The sequence below is a fragment of the Cebus imitator genome, unplaced genomic scaffold, assembly GCF_001604975.1.
Source record: "Cebus imitator isolate Cc_AM_T3 unplaced genomic scaffold, Cebus_imitator-1.0 Scaffold180, whole genome shotgun sequence".
Classification (NCBI taxonomy): Eukaryota; Metazoa; Chordata; class Mammalia; order Primates; family Cebidae; genus Cebus; species Cebus imitator.
Genome location: NW_016107495.1, coordinates 1,368,944 through 1,382,034, shown reverse-complemented (window position 1 = coordinate 1,382,034; position 13,091 = coordinate 1,368,944). Strand labels below are relative to the sequence as shown.

At 40.0% G+C, this 13,091-nt stretch overlaps 2 protein-coding genes across 5 annotated transcripts in view; one reads left to right on the top strand and one right to left on the bottom strand.

The window, feature by feature from the left end:
* The window catches only part of SUPT7L (SPT7 like, STAGA complex subunit gamma), a 10,813-nt gene extending 997 nt beyond the window's left edge, over nucleotides 1-9,816 (top strand). The window contains exons 2-6 of one of the 3 annotated variants that reach the window (XM_017545639.1): nucleotides 559-623; nucleotides 1,409-1,813; nucleotides 5,369-5,693; nucleotides 7,584-7,821; nucleotides 9,126-9,816. In XM_017545639.1, the coding sequence (XP_017401128.1) occupies nucleotides 610-623; nucleotides 1,409-1,813; nucleotides 5,369-5,693; nucleotides 7,584-7,821; nucleotides 9,126-9,388 (1,245 nt within the window). In that variant the 5' untranslated portion in view covers nucleotides 559-609 and the 3' untranslated portion in view covers nucleotides 9,389-9,816. Of the gene's footprint in view, nucleotides 1-520; nucleotides 624-1,195; nucleotides 1,814-5,368; nucleotides 5,694-7,583; nucleotides 7,822-9,125 lie in introns of those variants that run through there. The other 2 variants (XM_017545640.1, XM_037744637.1) reach the window with 2 other exon arrangements.
* A 1,796-nt stretch (nucleotides 9,817-11,612) lies between these two features.
* Nucleotides 11,613-13,091, bottom strand: part of GPN1 (GPN-loop GTPase 1) — a 23,163-nt gene continuing 21,684 nt past the window's right edge. The window contains exon 12 of one of the 2 annotated variants that reach the window (XM_017545643.2): nucleotides 11,613-13,022. In XM_017545643.2, coding sequence (XP_017401132.1) covers nucleotides 12,937-13,022 — 86 coding nt within the window. In that variant the 3' untranslated portion in view covers nucleotides 11,613-12,936. The remainder of the gene's footprint in view (nucleotides 13,023-13,091) is intronic. The other variant, XM_017545642.2, reaches the window with a different exon arrangement.

Here is a 13,091-nt window from a genome sequence, read left to right as displayed (position 1 = left end):
TCTTAAAAAAAAAAAAAAAAAAAGTGAAGTCCGGTATATAGTAAACATTCAACAAATGCCTAATGTTTCTGTGTGCCTGGACCTGTAAGAAGACCATGGCTGTAAGAAATACATAGGAGAAAAAAATCGATTGCGATAGGTACTAATTAAAATCCAAGGATAAATGCTGTGACATAGACAAGCAAAGCGCCGTGAGAACAGAGAAAGGGAGATGCACTGGGAAAGTAACGGAGGGTGGGGACTTAGGCTGTACTTAAAAATGAATATGAGTCTGCCAGGGATGGGCAGGGTTGTCAGAGCATTTCTGGCAGAGTTCACAGCTGAAAGTGTCAACTGTGGAAATGCATAGCATTCTCAAGAAAGGGAGTAGTATAATTTTGTTAGAACAAAAATAGTCATTTCATCCAGAAATCTCCTCCTTTGTGCTTCCACTACCCCAGGTCCATATACCTCCAGAACAGTACTTACCACATATTTTCTTATTGAAATATTCTGCTTCTGTTTCTCTTCCTCACCTCAGGGCAGGGATCTCACATTATCAATCTTTGACCCATACAGAATGCCTGGCATTTGATAAATGTTTGTTGAACTTGAAGAGACATATGGGCAATGAATCTGCAAAGGTGAGTTGAAACCAGATTGTGAATTTTGTTGAATGGTAAGCCAAGGAATTTTGACTTTTTCCAATAGGCAATGGGAAGCCATTAGATTTAAGTTTTAAAGAGCGTAGCAGCAGGGTAGAGAATAGATTACATACAAAGAGAGATTGGAGGAAGGGATACCAATTAGAAGGCAGCAGAAATTGCTCACATTCTAAATGTCAAAAGTTGAAAACATAATGCCATTTAGATTAGTGGTTCATAAATTTATCCACCAGGACCATGCCTGAGATACACAAAATAAGAATCACTTCTTATTATCTTTAACCCTACTCACTTTTCTCCTATTGATCCAGGAAAGATGTGTCAAGATACTTATATCAGGCCTTGCTTATTGTTCAGGATTGATCATGTTGGTACTTCTGGTAATGAGTTAGTGTGGTGAGATGGAAAATAGGGATACTAGAGCCCACATGCTGTTGTAGCTGTTGGTCCACTAATGACCCAAATTCTACCCTGTCGTTCAGTCTAGCAGGAATTATCATAGTATGACAATAACCAGCATCTAACAGTTACATTTCTTTTAATTTGTTTAGGGAGAACCTCTTTGGTCCTACAGTTTTGCTGACATTGACATTTTTCTAAGTGGTCACAAATAGCCTACTTTTTACTACATAACTGGCTAGAACTCGTATTTTTCACTACAGAAACCTATAATCTAAAGTTGCCAGAGATTTAAACACATTACTTTTAGGTTATTGTCTACATTTATCCTGAGATCTCTTCTCTTCTTATTCCGAAATGTTGAGATACTGGGGAGAGATACCAATATCATCAAGCCAGACCAACAGAAGTTCCTTCGATTTGCTCCCACGGGAGTTCCGTCTGGTGGAAGTCCATGACCCACCCCTGCACCAACCCTCAGCCAACAAGCCGAAGCCCCCCACTATGCTGGACATTCCCTCAGAGCCATGTAGTCTCACCATCCATACAATTCAGTTGATCCAGCACAACCGACGTCTTCGCAACCTTATTGCCACAGCTCAGGCCCAGAATCAGCAGCAGTCAGAAGGTATAAAGACTGAAGAGAGTGAACCTCTTCCCTCATGCCCTGGATCACCTCCTCTCCCTGATGACCTCCTGCCTTTAGATTGTAAGAATCCCAATGCACCATTCCAGATCCGGCACAGTGACCCAGAGAGTGACTTTTATCGGTAAGGCAAGGCTTTGCTGTATCTTGCTTTTCTCAAGTCATCTTCCCAACAACCCTGTTAAACCTGTAATAGCATTTCTATTTCCATGTAAGGAAACTGAGGATAAGACTAATTGACTTGGCCAAGGTTTCTCAGGTAGTTAGTGGGATTTTTAAGTTTTGAATGCCAGTCTTCAGAATCCAGGGTCTGTATTTTTTAATTTTTTTCAGTGCTTACTATGTGCCAAGCACTTTTCTAGGAGCAGGGTAATACACTGGTATGTAAAAAAGGCCATGGCCTCATAGTCCTTAGGATCTAGTCTTTCTAGTTAATGTAAAAAATATATTATGTGTTTAGCTCAGTGTCTTCAAATTGGGATTCATGGACTTATTCTGGTATTTTTAGGAATCCACTCATCTATACAAGAATCTTTAAATTGTGTGTTGTCATTTTGATAACATAGATTAAGAAATAATAAGTTGGGTCCAGTGGCTCACGCCTGTAATCCCAACACTTTGGGAGGTCCAGGTGGGTGGATCACTTAGGGCCAGGAGTTCAAAATCAGCCTGGACAACATGGCAAAACCCTATCTCTACTAAAAATACAAAAATTAGGTGTGGTGGCGTACACCTGTAGTCCTAGCTACTCAGGGCTGAGGCACAAGAATCACTTGAACCCGGGAGGCAGAAGTTGCAGATCTCGCCACTGTACTCCAGCCTGGGTCACAGAGTGAAACTCTGTCTTAAAACAAACAAAACAAAACAAAAAAGAATAGTATAAAAATGTTCTAGATCCCTGCTATTCAATATCTGGTCCAAGATCTGCAGCAGCAGCATCACCTAGGGATTTGTTAAAAATGCAGCATCTCAGGCCTCACCCAGTCCTGCTGAATCAGAATCTGCATTTTAACAAGATCTTCAGGAGATTTGTATGTGCATTTAAGTTTGAGAAGCTCTGCTCCACATCCTCTGAATGACTGCCTTATAACCTGGAGCTACTACTAGATCTCAGTGTGCTAGTTTGTATTTAACGCCAAACAATTACTTTTTTCTTTTCATTTTGAAATTTGCCAAACCTACAGAAATATGTAAATAATAGTCAACAAACATCCAAATACCCTTCACCATGATTCACCAATGTTTAATATTTTGCCACATTTACTTTCTCACATATGTGTAAGTGTGTATACTTATATATGTACACATTTTTTTTCCCAAAACATTTTAAAGTTGCAGACATCACCATATTTCACCCTAAATTCCTGAGCATGCATATCCTAAGAATAAGGAAATTTTCCTGCATAATCATAACACTATTAACACACCAAAGTAAATGAACATAATATCAATAAGTTCATATTCACATTCTTCCAGTTGTCCCCAAAATATCTTTTGTAAATATATTTTCCCCCTAACCAGGATCTAACAAAGATTCATGCATTGTATCTGGTTGTTACGCCTCTTTATAGTCTTTTATGAGTTCAGGTCACTTGTAGAATGTCCCAATTACTGGGTTATTTCCTGAAGATTAGATTCAGATAAAATATGTTTGGCAAGAATACAACAAAAGTGATATTGGTATGTTATTTACTACATCTGCCTGTTGCTGATATTATTATTTTAGAGGTTCCCAAACTAATGAGAAAATTACAGAACTAGACTGAATAACGTAAGGGCTGCATTTCATTTGGGCCAGGTGAAGGCCAGATGATATCAAGGTGCATTGTAATCAAAGGTTCTGAAGTCACTGGAATAATGAAAAGGGGAGGCATAATTATATGCACACCCAACTCAAAAAACTTGCTCTGTGGCAATCAATACTATATTCACATATTGAGGGCAATTTAATTTCAACAATATAATATTATCATATTAAATTGATGGTGTTATTCATTTTTAGTTTTGTGTCAAATTTATATTGTTAGTAAGAGTTAGGACCATCAAAAGTTTGTTCCTGGTTTTACTTTATGCATATTTAAGAAACTGTATAACAAAAATAATTTGCATCAGCTTTGGAGGCACCAAAAAATTATTTTCCTTTGAAAGAGGTCCAGATATTATTCTTGGAAAGTGATATTGGATTAGTTCTCTCTGTTTATTAGGTACTTCTGAGGCCTTTAGCCTTTGGCCCAGAGACACTGGCCATGGAAATGATGAGGATAGTAAATGAAAAGTTACTTGGCAATTAGTTGTCCTATTCTCAAATTATTATGTAAACTGCAATAGTTGCTATTGAACAGGTCAGAGTTTAGTGGGTAGATAACTCCTCAGGCACTCTTGAACAGTACATGATGACACATGGCAAGTATGAACCAAGGAAAAATGACTTTCTGTGCTCTATTTTATCTTTATTGGTAAAATAAATGCCTTTGTCAGGGGTAGGCAGAGGCCAGTAGATAATTTCAAGAGACAGATAAATTATTAAAAGCTTCTTAAGTTATTTTTAGATCAAATAGCCCAGGTTTTTCTTAGAAATATTAAGATTTCTACAGTAGTGATTGGGGGAAAATGGTGTGTTATGAAGAATACGGTTTCTGGTTTCAGAAGCTTTACCATATATTAATGACATGTAAACAAATTTTGGCAAGTCAGCCCTTCTGAACCTCAGTTTCCTCTCCTGGCAAATAGAAATAATAATAATACGGACCCTACCCATTGCACAACACAGGATAGGATGAAAATACTTTGTAAGCTGTATATGTTTTAAATTACTTTTTTAAAAATATTTTTAAATTTTTAAATTACTTTTTTTTTAAATATTTCCCTCTTTTGAAATGATTCCTTGTAATTTTTTTTTTTTTTTTTTGAGATGGAGTTTTGCTCTTGTTACCCAGGCTGGAGTGCAATGGCGCGATCTTGGCTCACCGCAACCTCCGCCTCCTGGGTTCAGGCAATTCTCCTGCCCCAACCTCCTGAGTTGCTGGGATTACAGGCACACGCCACCATGCCCAGCTAATTTTTTGTATTTTTAGTAGAGACGGGGTTTCACCATGTTGACCAGGATGGTCTCAATCTCTTGACCTAGTGATCCACCCGCCTCGGCCTCCCACAGTGCTGGGATTACAGGCTTGAGCCACCGCGCCCAGCCGATTCCTTGTAATTTTATGAGAATCTAAGAATCTTAAACTCCTGGCAAGCTGTGAAGAATCTCTTCACTGGAACTGTGAATTTCTAAAAGTTTGTATTAATATGTTGCCCAGCATGTATGAAAACTAGGTCGTGGTAAAATAATTAGAGCATCATTGAGCAGTGGCTGGGCTATACTCTTAAACTTAATCCTAAAAGTGATCAAAACTGAACAGTTGCTAGAAGGAAACTTTCTTTTCACTAGATATCCTTTTGGACTGTGTATTGCCTGTTCAAACTATATCTTTGTAGGAGCTCAAAGATATGACCGTGGGTTGCTAAGACATGCTCTGATAGCAGCAGGATAAAACTGAGCTATGTAACTTGGATAGAATTTCCCTGGAAAGCTAGGCCAGTGGCTTGACTGGAATTGTAAAACTCCTAGGGAGACAGGAGATGTCATCGCCCCTTTGCAAGAACATTAATAACACTACCACATCTCCACTTTCAGTGGAAAAGGGGAACCTGTGACTGAACTCAGCTGGCACTCCTGTCGGCAGCTGCTCTACCAGGCAGTGGCCACAATCCTGGCCCACACAGGCTTTGAATGTGCTAACGAAAGTGTCCTGGAGACCCTAACTGATGTGGCACACGAGTATTGCCTTAAGTTTACCAAGTTGCTGCGTTTTGCTGTGGACCGGGAGGCTCGGTTGGGACAGACTCCTTTTCCTGATGTGATGGAGCAGGTATTCCATGAAGTGGGTATTGGCAGTGTGCTCTCCCTCCAGAAGTTCTGGCAGCACCGCATCAAGGACTATCACAGTTACATGCTCCAGGTGAGGCGACCCTGTTGGAAAGTGGGCATAGATGTCTGTACGATCTAGCAGTGTTCAGCAGGATCCCACAACACTTGGTCTAGAGTGCAGAGCACAGAGTCATGGAACAGAGTGAACTTAACCTACTTTTATGATGGCCCTAGCGATGTTCCTGCCCAAATACCATGGGCCTCCTTTAGTCAATGAACAGCCACATTCACTGATACTTCCTTTAGAAGAAACTATACACAAATATATAGAATCTGAGAGAATGCAGTTAGTTTGATTTTATTCAACAAGTATTTATTGAGTGCCTGTTGTGAGTCGGGCATTGTGGGGTTTGGCAGTTAATAAGTTACCTGAGCTTACATTCTTGTTGAGGGGAGACAAATACAAGTAAACAAATAATGATGAAAACAATTTCAGGAGCTGGGCATGATGGCACATGCCTGTAATCCCAGCTACTTGGGAAGCTGAGGTGGGAGGATTGCTTGAGGCCAGGAGTTCAAGACCAGCCTAGACAATATAGTAAGACCCCGTCTGTACTGAAAATTAAAAAATAAAAATTAGCTGGACATGGTGGCTCATGGCTGTGGTCTCAGCTACTTGGGAATCTGAAGTGGGAAGATCACTTGAGACCAGAAAGTTGAGGCTGCTATGAACCATGATTGTGCCATTGCATTCCAACCTGGGTAAAAAGAGCGAAACAAAGAAAAAAAAAAAAAAAAAAAAGAGAACACAGACCTCCTACTGGTGTCTCAGCCTCTGAAGCAGCTAATATAATGGTTTGACTGGAATTATAATATATATATTGTATATCTAATAAGCTGCTTGGGAGGCTGAGGTGGGAAGATCGTTTGAGGCCAGAAGTTTAAGGCCAGCCTGGGCAACCATAGCAAGACCCTGTCTCTAAGCACATACACACACAAAAATGCAATTTGGGGTAATGTTAAGTGCTAAGAAAAAACCAGAGTAAAATGATAATGCCTGGAGGATGGGTTACGGGAGGTGATGATTTTGATTAGAACCAGAAATATCTAATCACTTCAACCCTGTGCTCCTAAGTCATTTGTTCACTGTTTCCATTTCTGCAAGTCTAAAATATGATTAGGAATTGACACCCAAGAAAAAAAAGTCTTTGCTAAGTGATCCAGATTTCCCACACCATTGATTATTCATTCACCTGGGATACATATGTCAACCTTTCTTTTTTTTTTTTTTTTAGACATCTGGGACATATTGGGTTAAATAAAATGATATTAAAATTTCTTTCACCTGTTTTTGTTTTTATTTTTGTTTTTGTTTTGAGACGTTTAGACAGGGTCACCTGGGCTGGAGTGGCTGGAGTGCAGTGGTACAATCACAGCTTACTACAGTCTTTATCTGCTAGGTACAAGTGATCCTTCCACCTCAGCCTCCTGAGTAGCTGAGACCACAGGTGTGAACCACCATGCCCAGCTATTTATTTATTTATTTATTTTTTTGGTAGAGATGGGATCTTACTAGATGTTGCCCAAGCTGGTCTCAGACTCCTAGGCTCAAGTGGTCCTTTCACCTTGGCCTCCCAAAGTGCCAGGATGACAGGTGTGAATGACCATGGCCAGCCTACTACTGTTTTTTATAGCCAAAAATGTAATCTTTTGTCACAGTTCTGTTTTATCTTTAACACATTTTTTTACCTTTATGTAACTTTTAATTAATGACAGAGACATTAGTCGCCAAACCAATTTTCTTTACGTATCTCTATCACTCATAAATGCAAACTCAATACCTTAAACAAATCCCTTCCATTGGCAGTGAATGTTTAAAAATTCTGTTATTCATATTCTGTTGGCTTTCCCAATGTCACAAGCTGACTATACAACTTGCTTTTAACATTTCCTTGGAAAATTGACTCTTGCTTGCCAACAGATTAGTAAGCAACTCTCTGAAGAATATGAAAGGATTGTTAATCCTGAGAAGGCCACAGAGGACACTAAACCTGTGAAGATCAAGGAGGAACCTGTGAGCGACATCACCTTTCCTGTCAGTGAGGAACTGGAGGCTGACCTTACTTCTGGAGACCAGTCACTGCCCATGGGAGTGCTTGGGGCTCAGAGTGAACGCTTCCCATCCAACCTGGAGGTTGAAGCTTCACCACAGGCTTCAAGTAAGACAAATAAATATACTCACTTTGATTCTGGGAGATCTGCCAATTTCAGTACTTCTTGCTTTTTGGAATCAAGCTCAAGAGGTAGAAGAACAAAAGCAGCAGTGGGCAGAATGAAAAGTCCTAAAACGAATACCGTTTCACCTATCTGGGGATCCCAGCATTTTTCTCTAATTAGTGAAGAGAGAATGAGCACAGCTTTACAGGCATTCTTTAAAATAATCCCTAGTTAAGTAGTAGATGCAATATTGTGTTGTCCCGTTGATTACCAGGGCAGATTCAGGTGATCCAGCTGGTTTGGAAGATAACCCCTTCCTCCTTTAGTATTTTTTTTAGTATTCTGTATTGGTCCTTCTGGATGCTTATACTTAATTGAATAAGACAGCTGCCAGATAGATGGAGGAGTATTAATTGCACAAGGATGTTCTGAGTTGGGCTTCCTTGCTACAGTACTCTAACAAATTAAAGATGAAAGACATTGATATAGGGCTTCCCAGTTAGAGGTAGCTGTCTTCTTTTCCAGACTCTGTGGAAACCTTCAGAACCAGGACAACTGACTGGTTACCTGTCAGTTAGGTTGCAAATTAGTCTGGACACTCAGTTGTTTACAAATATAAATTGTCATTTCATCAATGCACAAATGACTCAAGTAGCAAATTCTCAAATGTGGTCTAAATGGAATTAGGTCATACTTTGAAAAGTGTTGGCAGAGAGTCTTTCACTATGGAAGAATAACTATAACAGCAGCATTGCTAGAATACATAGAGAGGTGGGAGGGCCAAAGAGAAACTGTTATGGACTTAGGGACCATGTCTCTTCAAAGGAGACTAGGTAGAGAACTGCTGTTAGCATTATGTTGTGACCATTAACTTTTCATAATGTGTGAGAGAGATGACCAGAGACCCAAACAAAAGGCAGGAAAACAAGATGGCCACATAAAAGAAGGAAGGAAGGACAGACAAGCTAAACAACTGAACAAGGCCTGTGGTTGTGCCTGTTTGGGCTGTGAAACAGGGGATCTTTCTACCTGCCTAGTTTCATTTCCCTGGCTTAGAGAAAATGGAGGTAGGTGAGGTAGCGAGAAAAGTAAAAGAAATGGAAAAGAAGATAATCAGAGTTGGTAATTTTTTGGTGATGGTTAACTTTTTGGAGCAGAGAATAACAACCATATTCTCCAACCAAGTACAGAATCAGAGTAAAAACTGAGCTCAAAGAATCTTAGTGAGTCCTGAGTGATATATTTACTCTACTTTGTTCTACACTTGGCTTACCACGAGGTATATGTCTGTTTTTCCTGTTTCTAGGTGCAGAGGTAAATGCTTCTCCTCTTTGGAATCTGGCCCATGTGAAAATGGAGCCTCAAGAGAGTGAAGAAGGCAATGTCTCTGGGCATGGTGTGCTGGGCAGTGATGTCTTCGAGGAGCCCATGTCAGGCATGAGTGAAGCTGGGATTCCTCAGAGCCCTGATGACTCAGATAGCAGCTATGGTTCCCACTCCACTGATAGCCTCATGGGGTCTTCCCCAGTTTTCAACCAGCGCTACAAGAAGAGGATGAGGAAAATATAAAAGGAAAAGAGGGAGATTTTTTGTCTAGACCTACTAGACCCAACAGAAAAGGTTTTTGTGTATCTGTTTCCATAAAAATTGATTTGACTCCTGTTCTTAAACATAAGTGGTTTTTCCTAATTCCAGAGGAACTGGACGTCACCAAACAAGGTTGCATTTTACTTTTGCATCTAGTTTTTATAGTTTCCCACAACCAAGCCACCCTTCACAGATGAATTATGATGCTGGCATGGCAATCAGGAGACCAAAGCACTGTCCCCTACTGTTGTCTTAACTATGACTAGACATGTTACCTCTCTATAGCCATTTCTCTCATATGACAGAAGAATCATACTTCTTTGACCTACATTGTAGAGATGTGAGGATTTAAATGTTTGCTAACTTCAAAACTGTGCTTGAATAGACTCATAATATATGCTCATATCAGATGTCAGTTTTCATTTAACTTGATTCATTTTTGGCTCAAGTCATTGGGAATCCATTACTAATACCTAACAAGAAATGGCTAAACACAACACACCTTATCTATTAGTCAGCTTTTAAAAACTGGTTTTGCTGCTTTGGAAGTGTCTTATTTATAAGATCAGAGGTGTATGGTGACAGCCTTTCTGCTTATTTATTCAGATAGCCCTCTCCTATCATCCACATATTTTCTTCTTTTCCAGACTTACTCCATCTATCCTCATCCTTTTTGCCTTTGTTATTTCTGCTCAGACTCACATACTTTCACTACACATCTTTTCAGTTGTTTCTTTTTCCCCTTTGTGAAAAAAGCAAACAAGTACTGTCCAAGGACAGCCTTGTGCATGTTTCATTTGTTGCATTTGCTTGGTCATCAGAGGATAGCAGTCCATTAAGCATACTTTGCTTCTGCTACTGTAAGGGCAGCCTTTAAAGCATAACAATATGTACCTTTCAACTTTACATCACGTCCTGAACATTACTGTTGTTACTCATCCATCAGACTATCTGTATAAAGTACTGAATCAGTATTTATTAAGTAAATGATGTAGCACTGTAGTGACTATGAATTATTAGCAAATATGTTGCTTCATGCCTTGGCGGTGGATGCCATTTTAAACTGCTCAAGTTTGGTTTTCTTTTTTTTTCTTTTCTTTTTTTTTTTTTTTGAGATGGAATCTCGCTCTTGCCAGGCTGGAATGCAGTGGCGCAATCTCAGCTCACTGCAACCTCCACCTCCTGGGTTCAAGGGATCCTCCTGCCTCAGCCTCCCGAGTAGCTGGGATTATAGGCACACACCACCAAGCCCAGCTAATTTTTGTATTTTTAGTAGAGACAGGGTTTCACCATGCTGGCCAGGATGGTCTCAATCTCCTGACCTGGTGATCCGCCCACCTCAGCCTCCCAAAGTGCTGGGATTACAGGAGTGAGCTGCTGCACCCAGCCTCAAGTTTGGTTTTCTGATGCAGAATACATCTTGTAAAATTTAGACCAATCCTTTAATATAGACCAAAATAAAGCATAGCTTTAGTAAGTTCATTACTGAATGCCTTAAATGTCCCAGGTATTGAGAATGAATATGACAGAAATAAAATGGTTATAGTTTAGCATATAATTTATACTTTTGCTAACTGTAACTCCTTAGCACATTTATCTAAATGCTTTCTGTTTTTTTTTTTTTTTTTGAGATGGAGGCTTGCCCTGTCACCCAGGTTGTAGTGAGATTGTATGATCTTGGCTCACTGCAACCTCCACCTCCCAGGTTTGAGCGATTCTCCTGCCTCAGCCTCCTGAGTAGCTAGGACTACAGGCATGTGCCACCACACCCAACTAATTTTTGTATTTTTAGTAGAGATGGGGTTTCATCATGTTGGCCAGGCTGGTGTTGAACTCCTGACCTCAAGTGATATGCCTGCCTTGGCCTCCCAAACTGCTGGGATTACAGGTATGAGCCATTACACCTAGCCTCTGTTGCAGTCTTCATTTTCCTTTATTAATGAAAGTAGCCATCTGAGAATGTATTTCATTCAGCAAATATTGCATACCAGTTATTTGCTAAGTCCTGTGCAAGGGATACAAAGATGATTAAGACTTAGCCCTTACCCTTTCGTAGCTTAAAGCATAGGGAAGACAAGTTATTCTGTAAGAAAGAGAAAAACCAAGTATGCTTGAGTTTTGCTTTGCGAATGCTCTCCTCTTAAAGAATAGTTTCAAATTTTGAGACCACTGGTTCCCACTAAGTATGGAACATTGAAATTAATACTTCATAATAAAACACTTTTATTGCTGCAGAATGTTAAATTGCAGAACAGGCACCAGATGGGCAAGACTAGGGTAATTTGAGAAGACAAATGATGTGAGGATTAGTATCTGAGAGTCACCTGGTCTTGAATTATGTCATAGGCTACTATGCACCAGAATCACATGGAAGCCTTACTAGAACAGACTGCTAGCCGCCCCCCGCCCCCCACCAAGGTTTCTGAGTTCACAGGTTTTAAGAGGCAAGCTGAACAATTCCCCAGGTGATGCTGATGCTCATAGTCCATACTGTGAGAACCAATAAGTTGGAGTACTGAATCACAGAGATAGAATTCCCTGAAAGAAATGTACTGTTTTAAGATACTGTAAAATGTGGAGGCAAGGCAAACCTTTATAATGGCTGTTATGTATGAAATGTGCCTCTAACCTAAATCCATGGCCTTTGTGTAAATCACCAAGGAGACTTTGCATTAAGTTCAGAGTACAATACAATCTGGGCCTAGCTCTGTATTTACTCAGTATGGGCACACGGGAAACTTTAGTAAAATATCACCTCCTTATTGAGACAACTTTGGACATATGGCCTTAAGCCTCTGTTGAACAGAAGTGAATCTATTCACAATTACATAATTTTCTAATTTGAAATCATGACAAGTAGTCTTACAACAAAGTTAAAATTAAACACTCTTTATCCAAGTCACCACTGAAATAGGATTCTGATTCATCAATCATGTCTTGCCCACTTTCTTCAACAAACCTGGCGTCCTATAATGAGCTATACAGTGTGAGGCATATTTCATACCAACGTTGGTGGATTGCCAAGAATACTCTGGCGCTGTTCTGGACAAACTCATGTTTCCCTTTTCCCTGGCTACTAATAGGAGGGCAACTCATGGTGCAGGGTCAAGGGCATGAAGCTGGGGGGGGAGGGGAGGGGCGAGTAGAGGCTATATACCCAGCCTAAAAGAGATCTGAAGTGGTCACCAAGAGACTATGTTCTTTTGATTCCATTCCTCAGCAGCCAAAGTACTTGAGTTCAAATGATAAAACCTGAAGTTGTAGGGCTGGAAGAATATGAGCTCAGTATATCCTTCCTTGCATAAATACAGGGGAAGGGCCAAGGAATAATCAGCATTAACCTGCCAGGTCCAAGGGTCTTCTCGCCCTGACTTCATCTGAGTCACAAGATTTCTCTAATAAGAGAAACTCTGCTACCCTGAAGAAAATTGTCCCTTATGGTAGCCCCCAGTCAGAGGTAAGGATAGTTCTTTCACACAGAGGTCCAAAATTCTGGACTTCTAGCAACAAGTGAAGTGTTCTAGGGTGTCCTATTTGTTGTTTCTTTTCCAGTATTGTGCCATCGATTCTTGCATAAAATTCTGGAATGCTGGCTCTTCATGGCTTTCCTCTGTAACTGCAAGGAAAAAAGGACAATTCCTTTTCAATTCTCTTTCTTTTTTTTTTTTTTTTTTTTTTTTTTTTT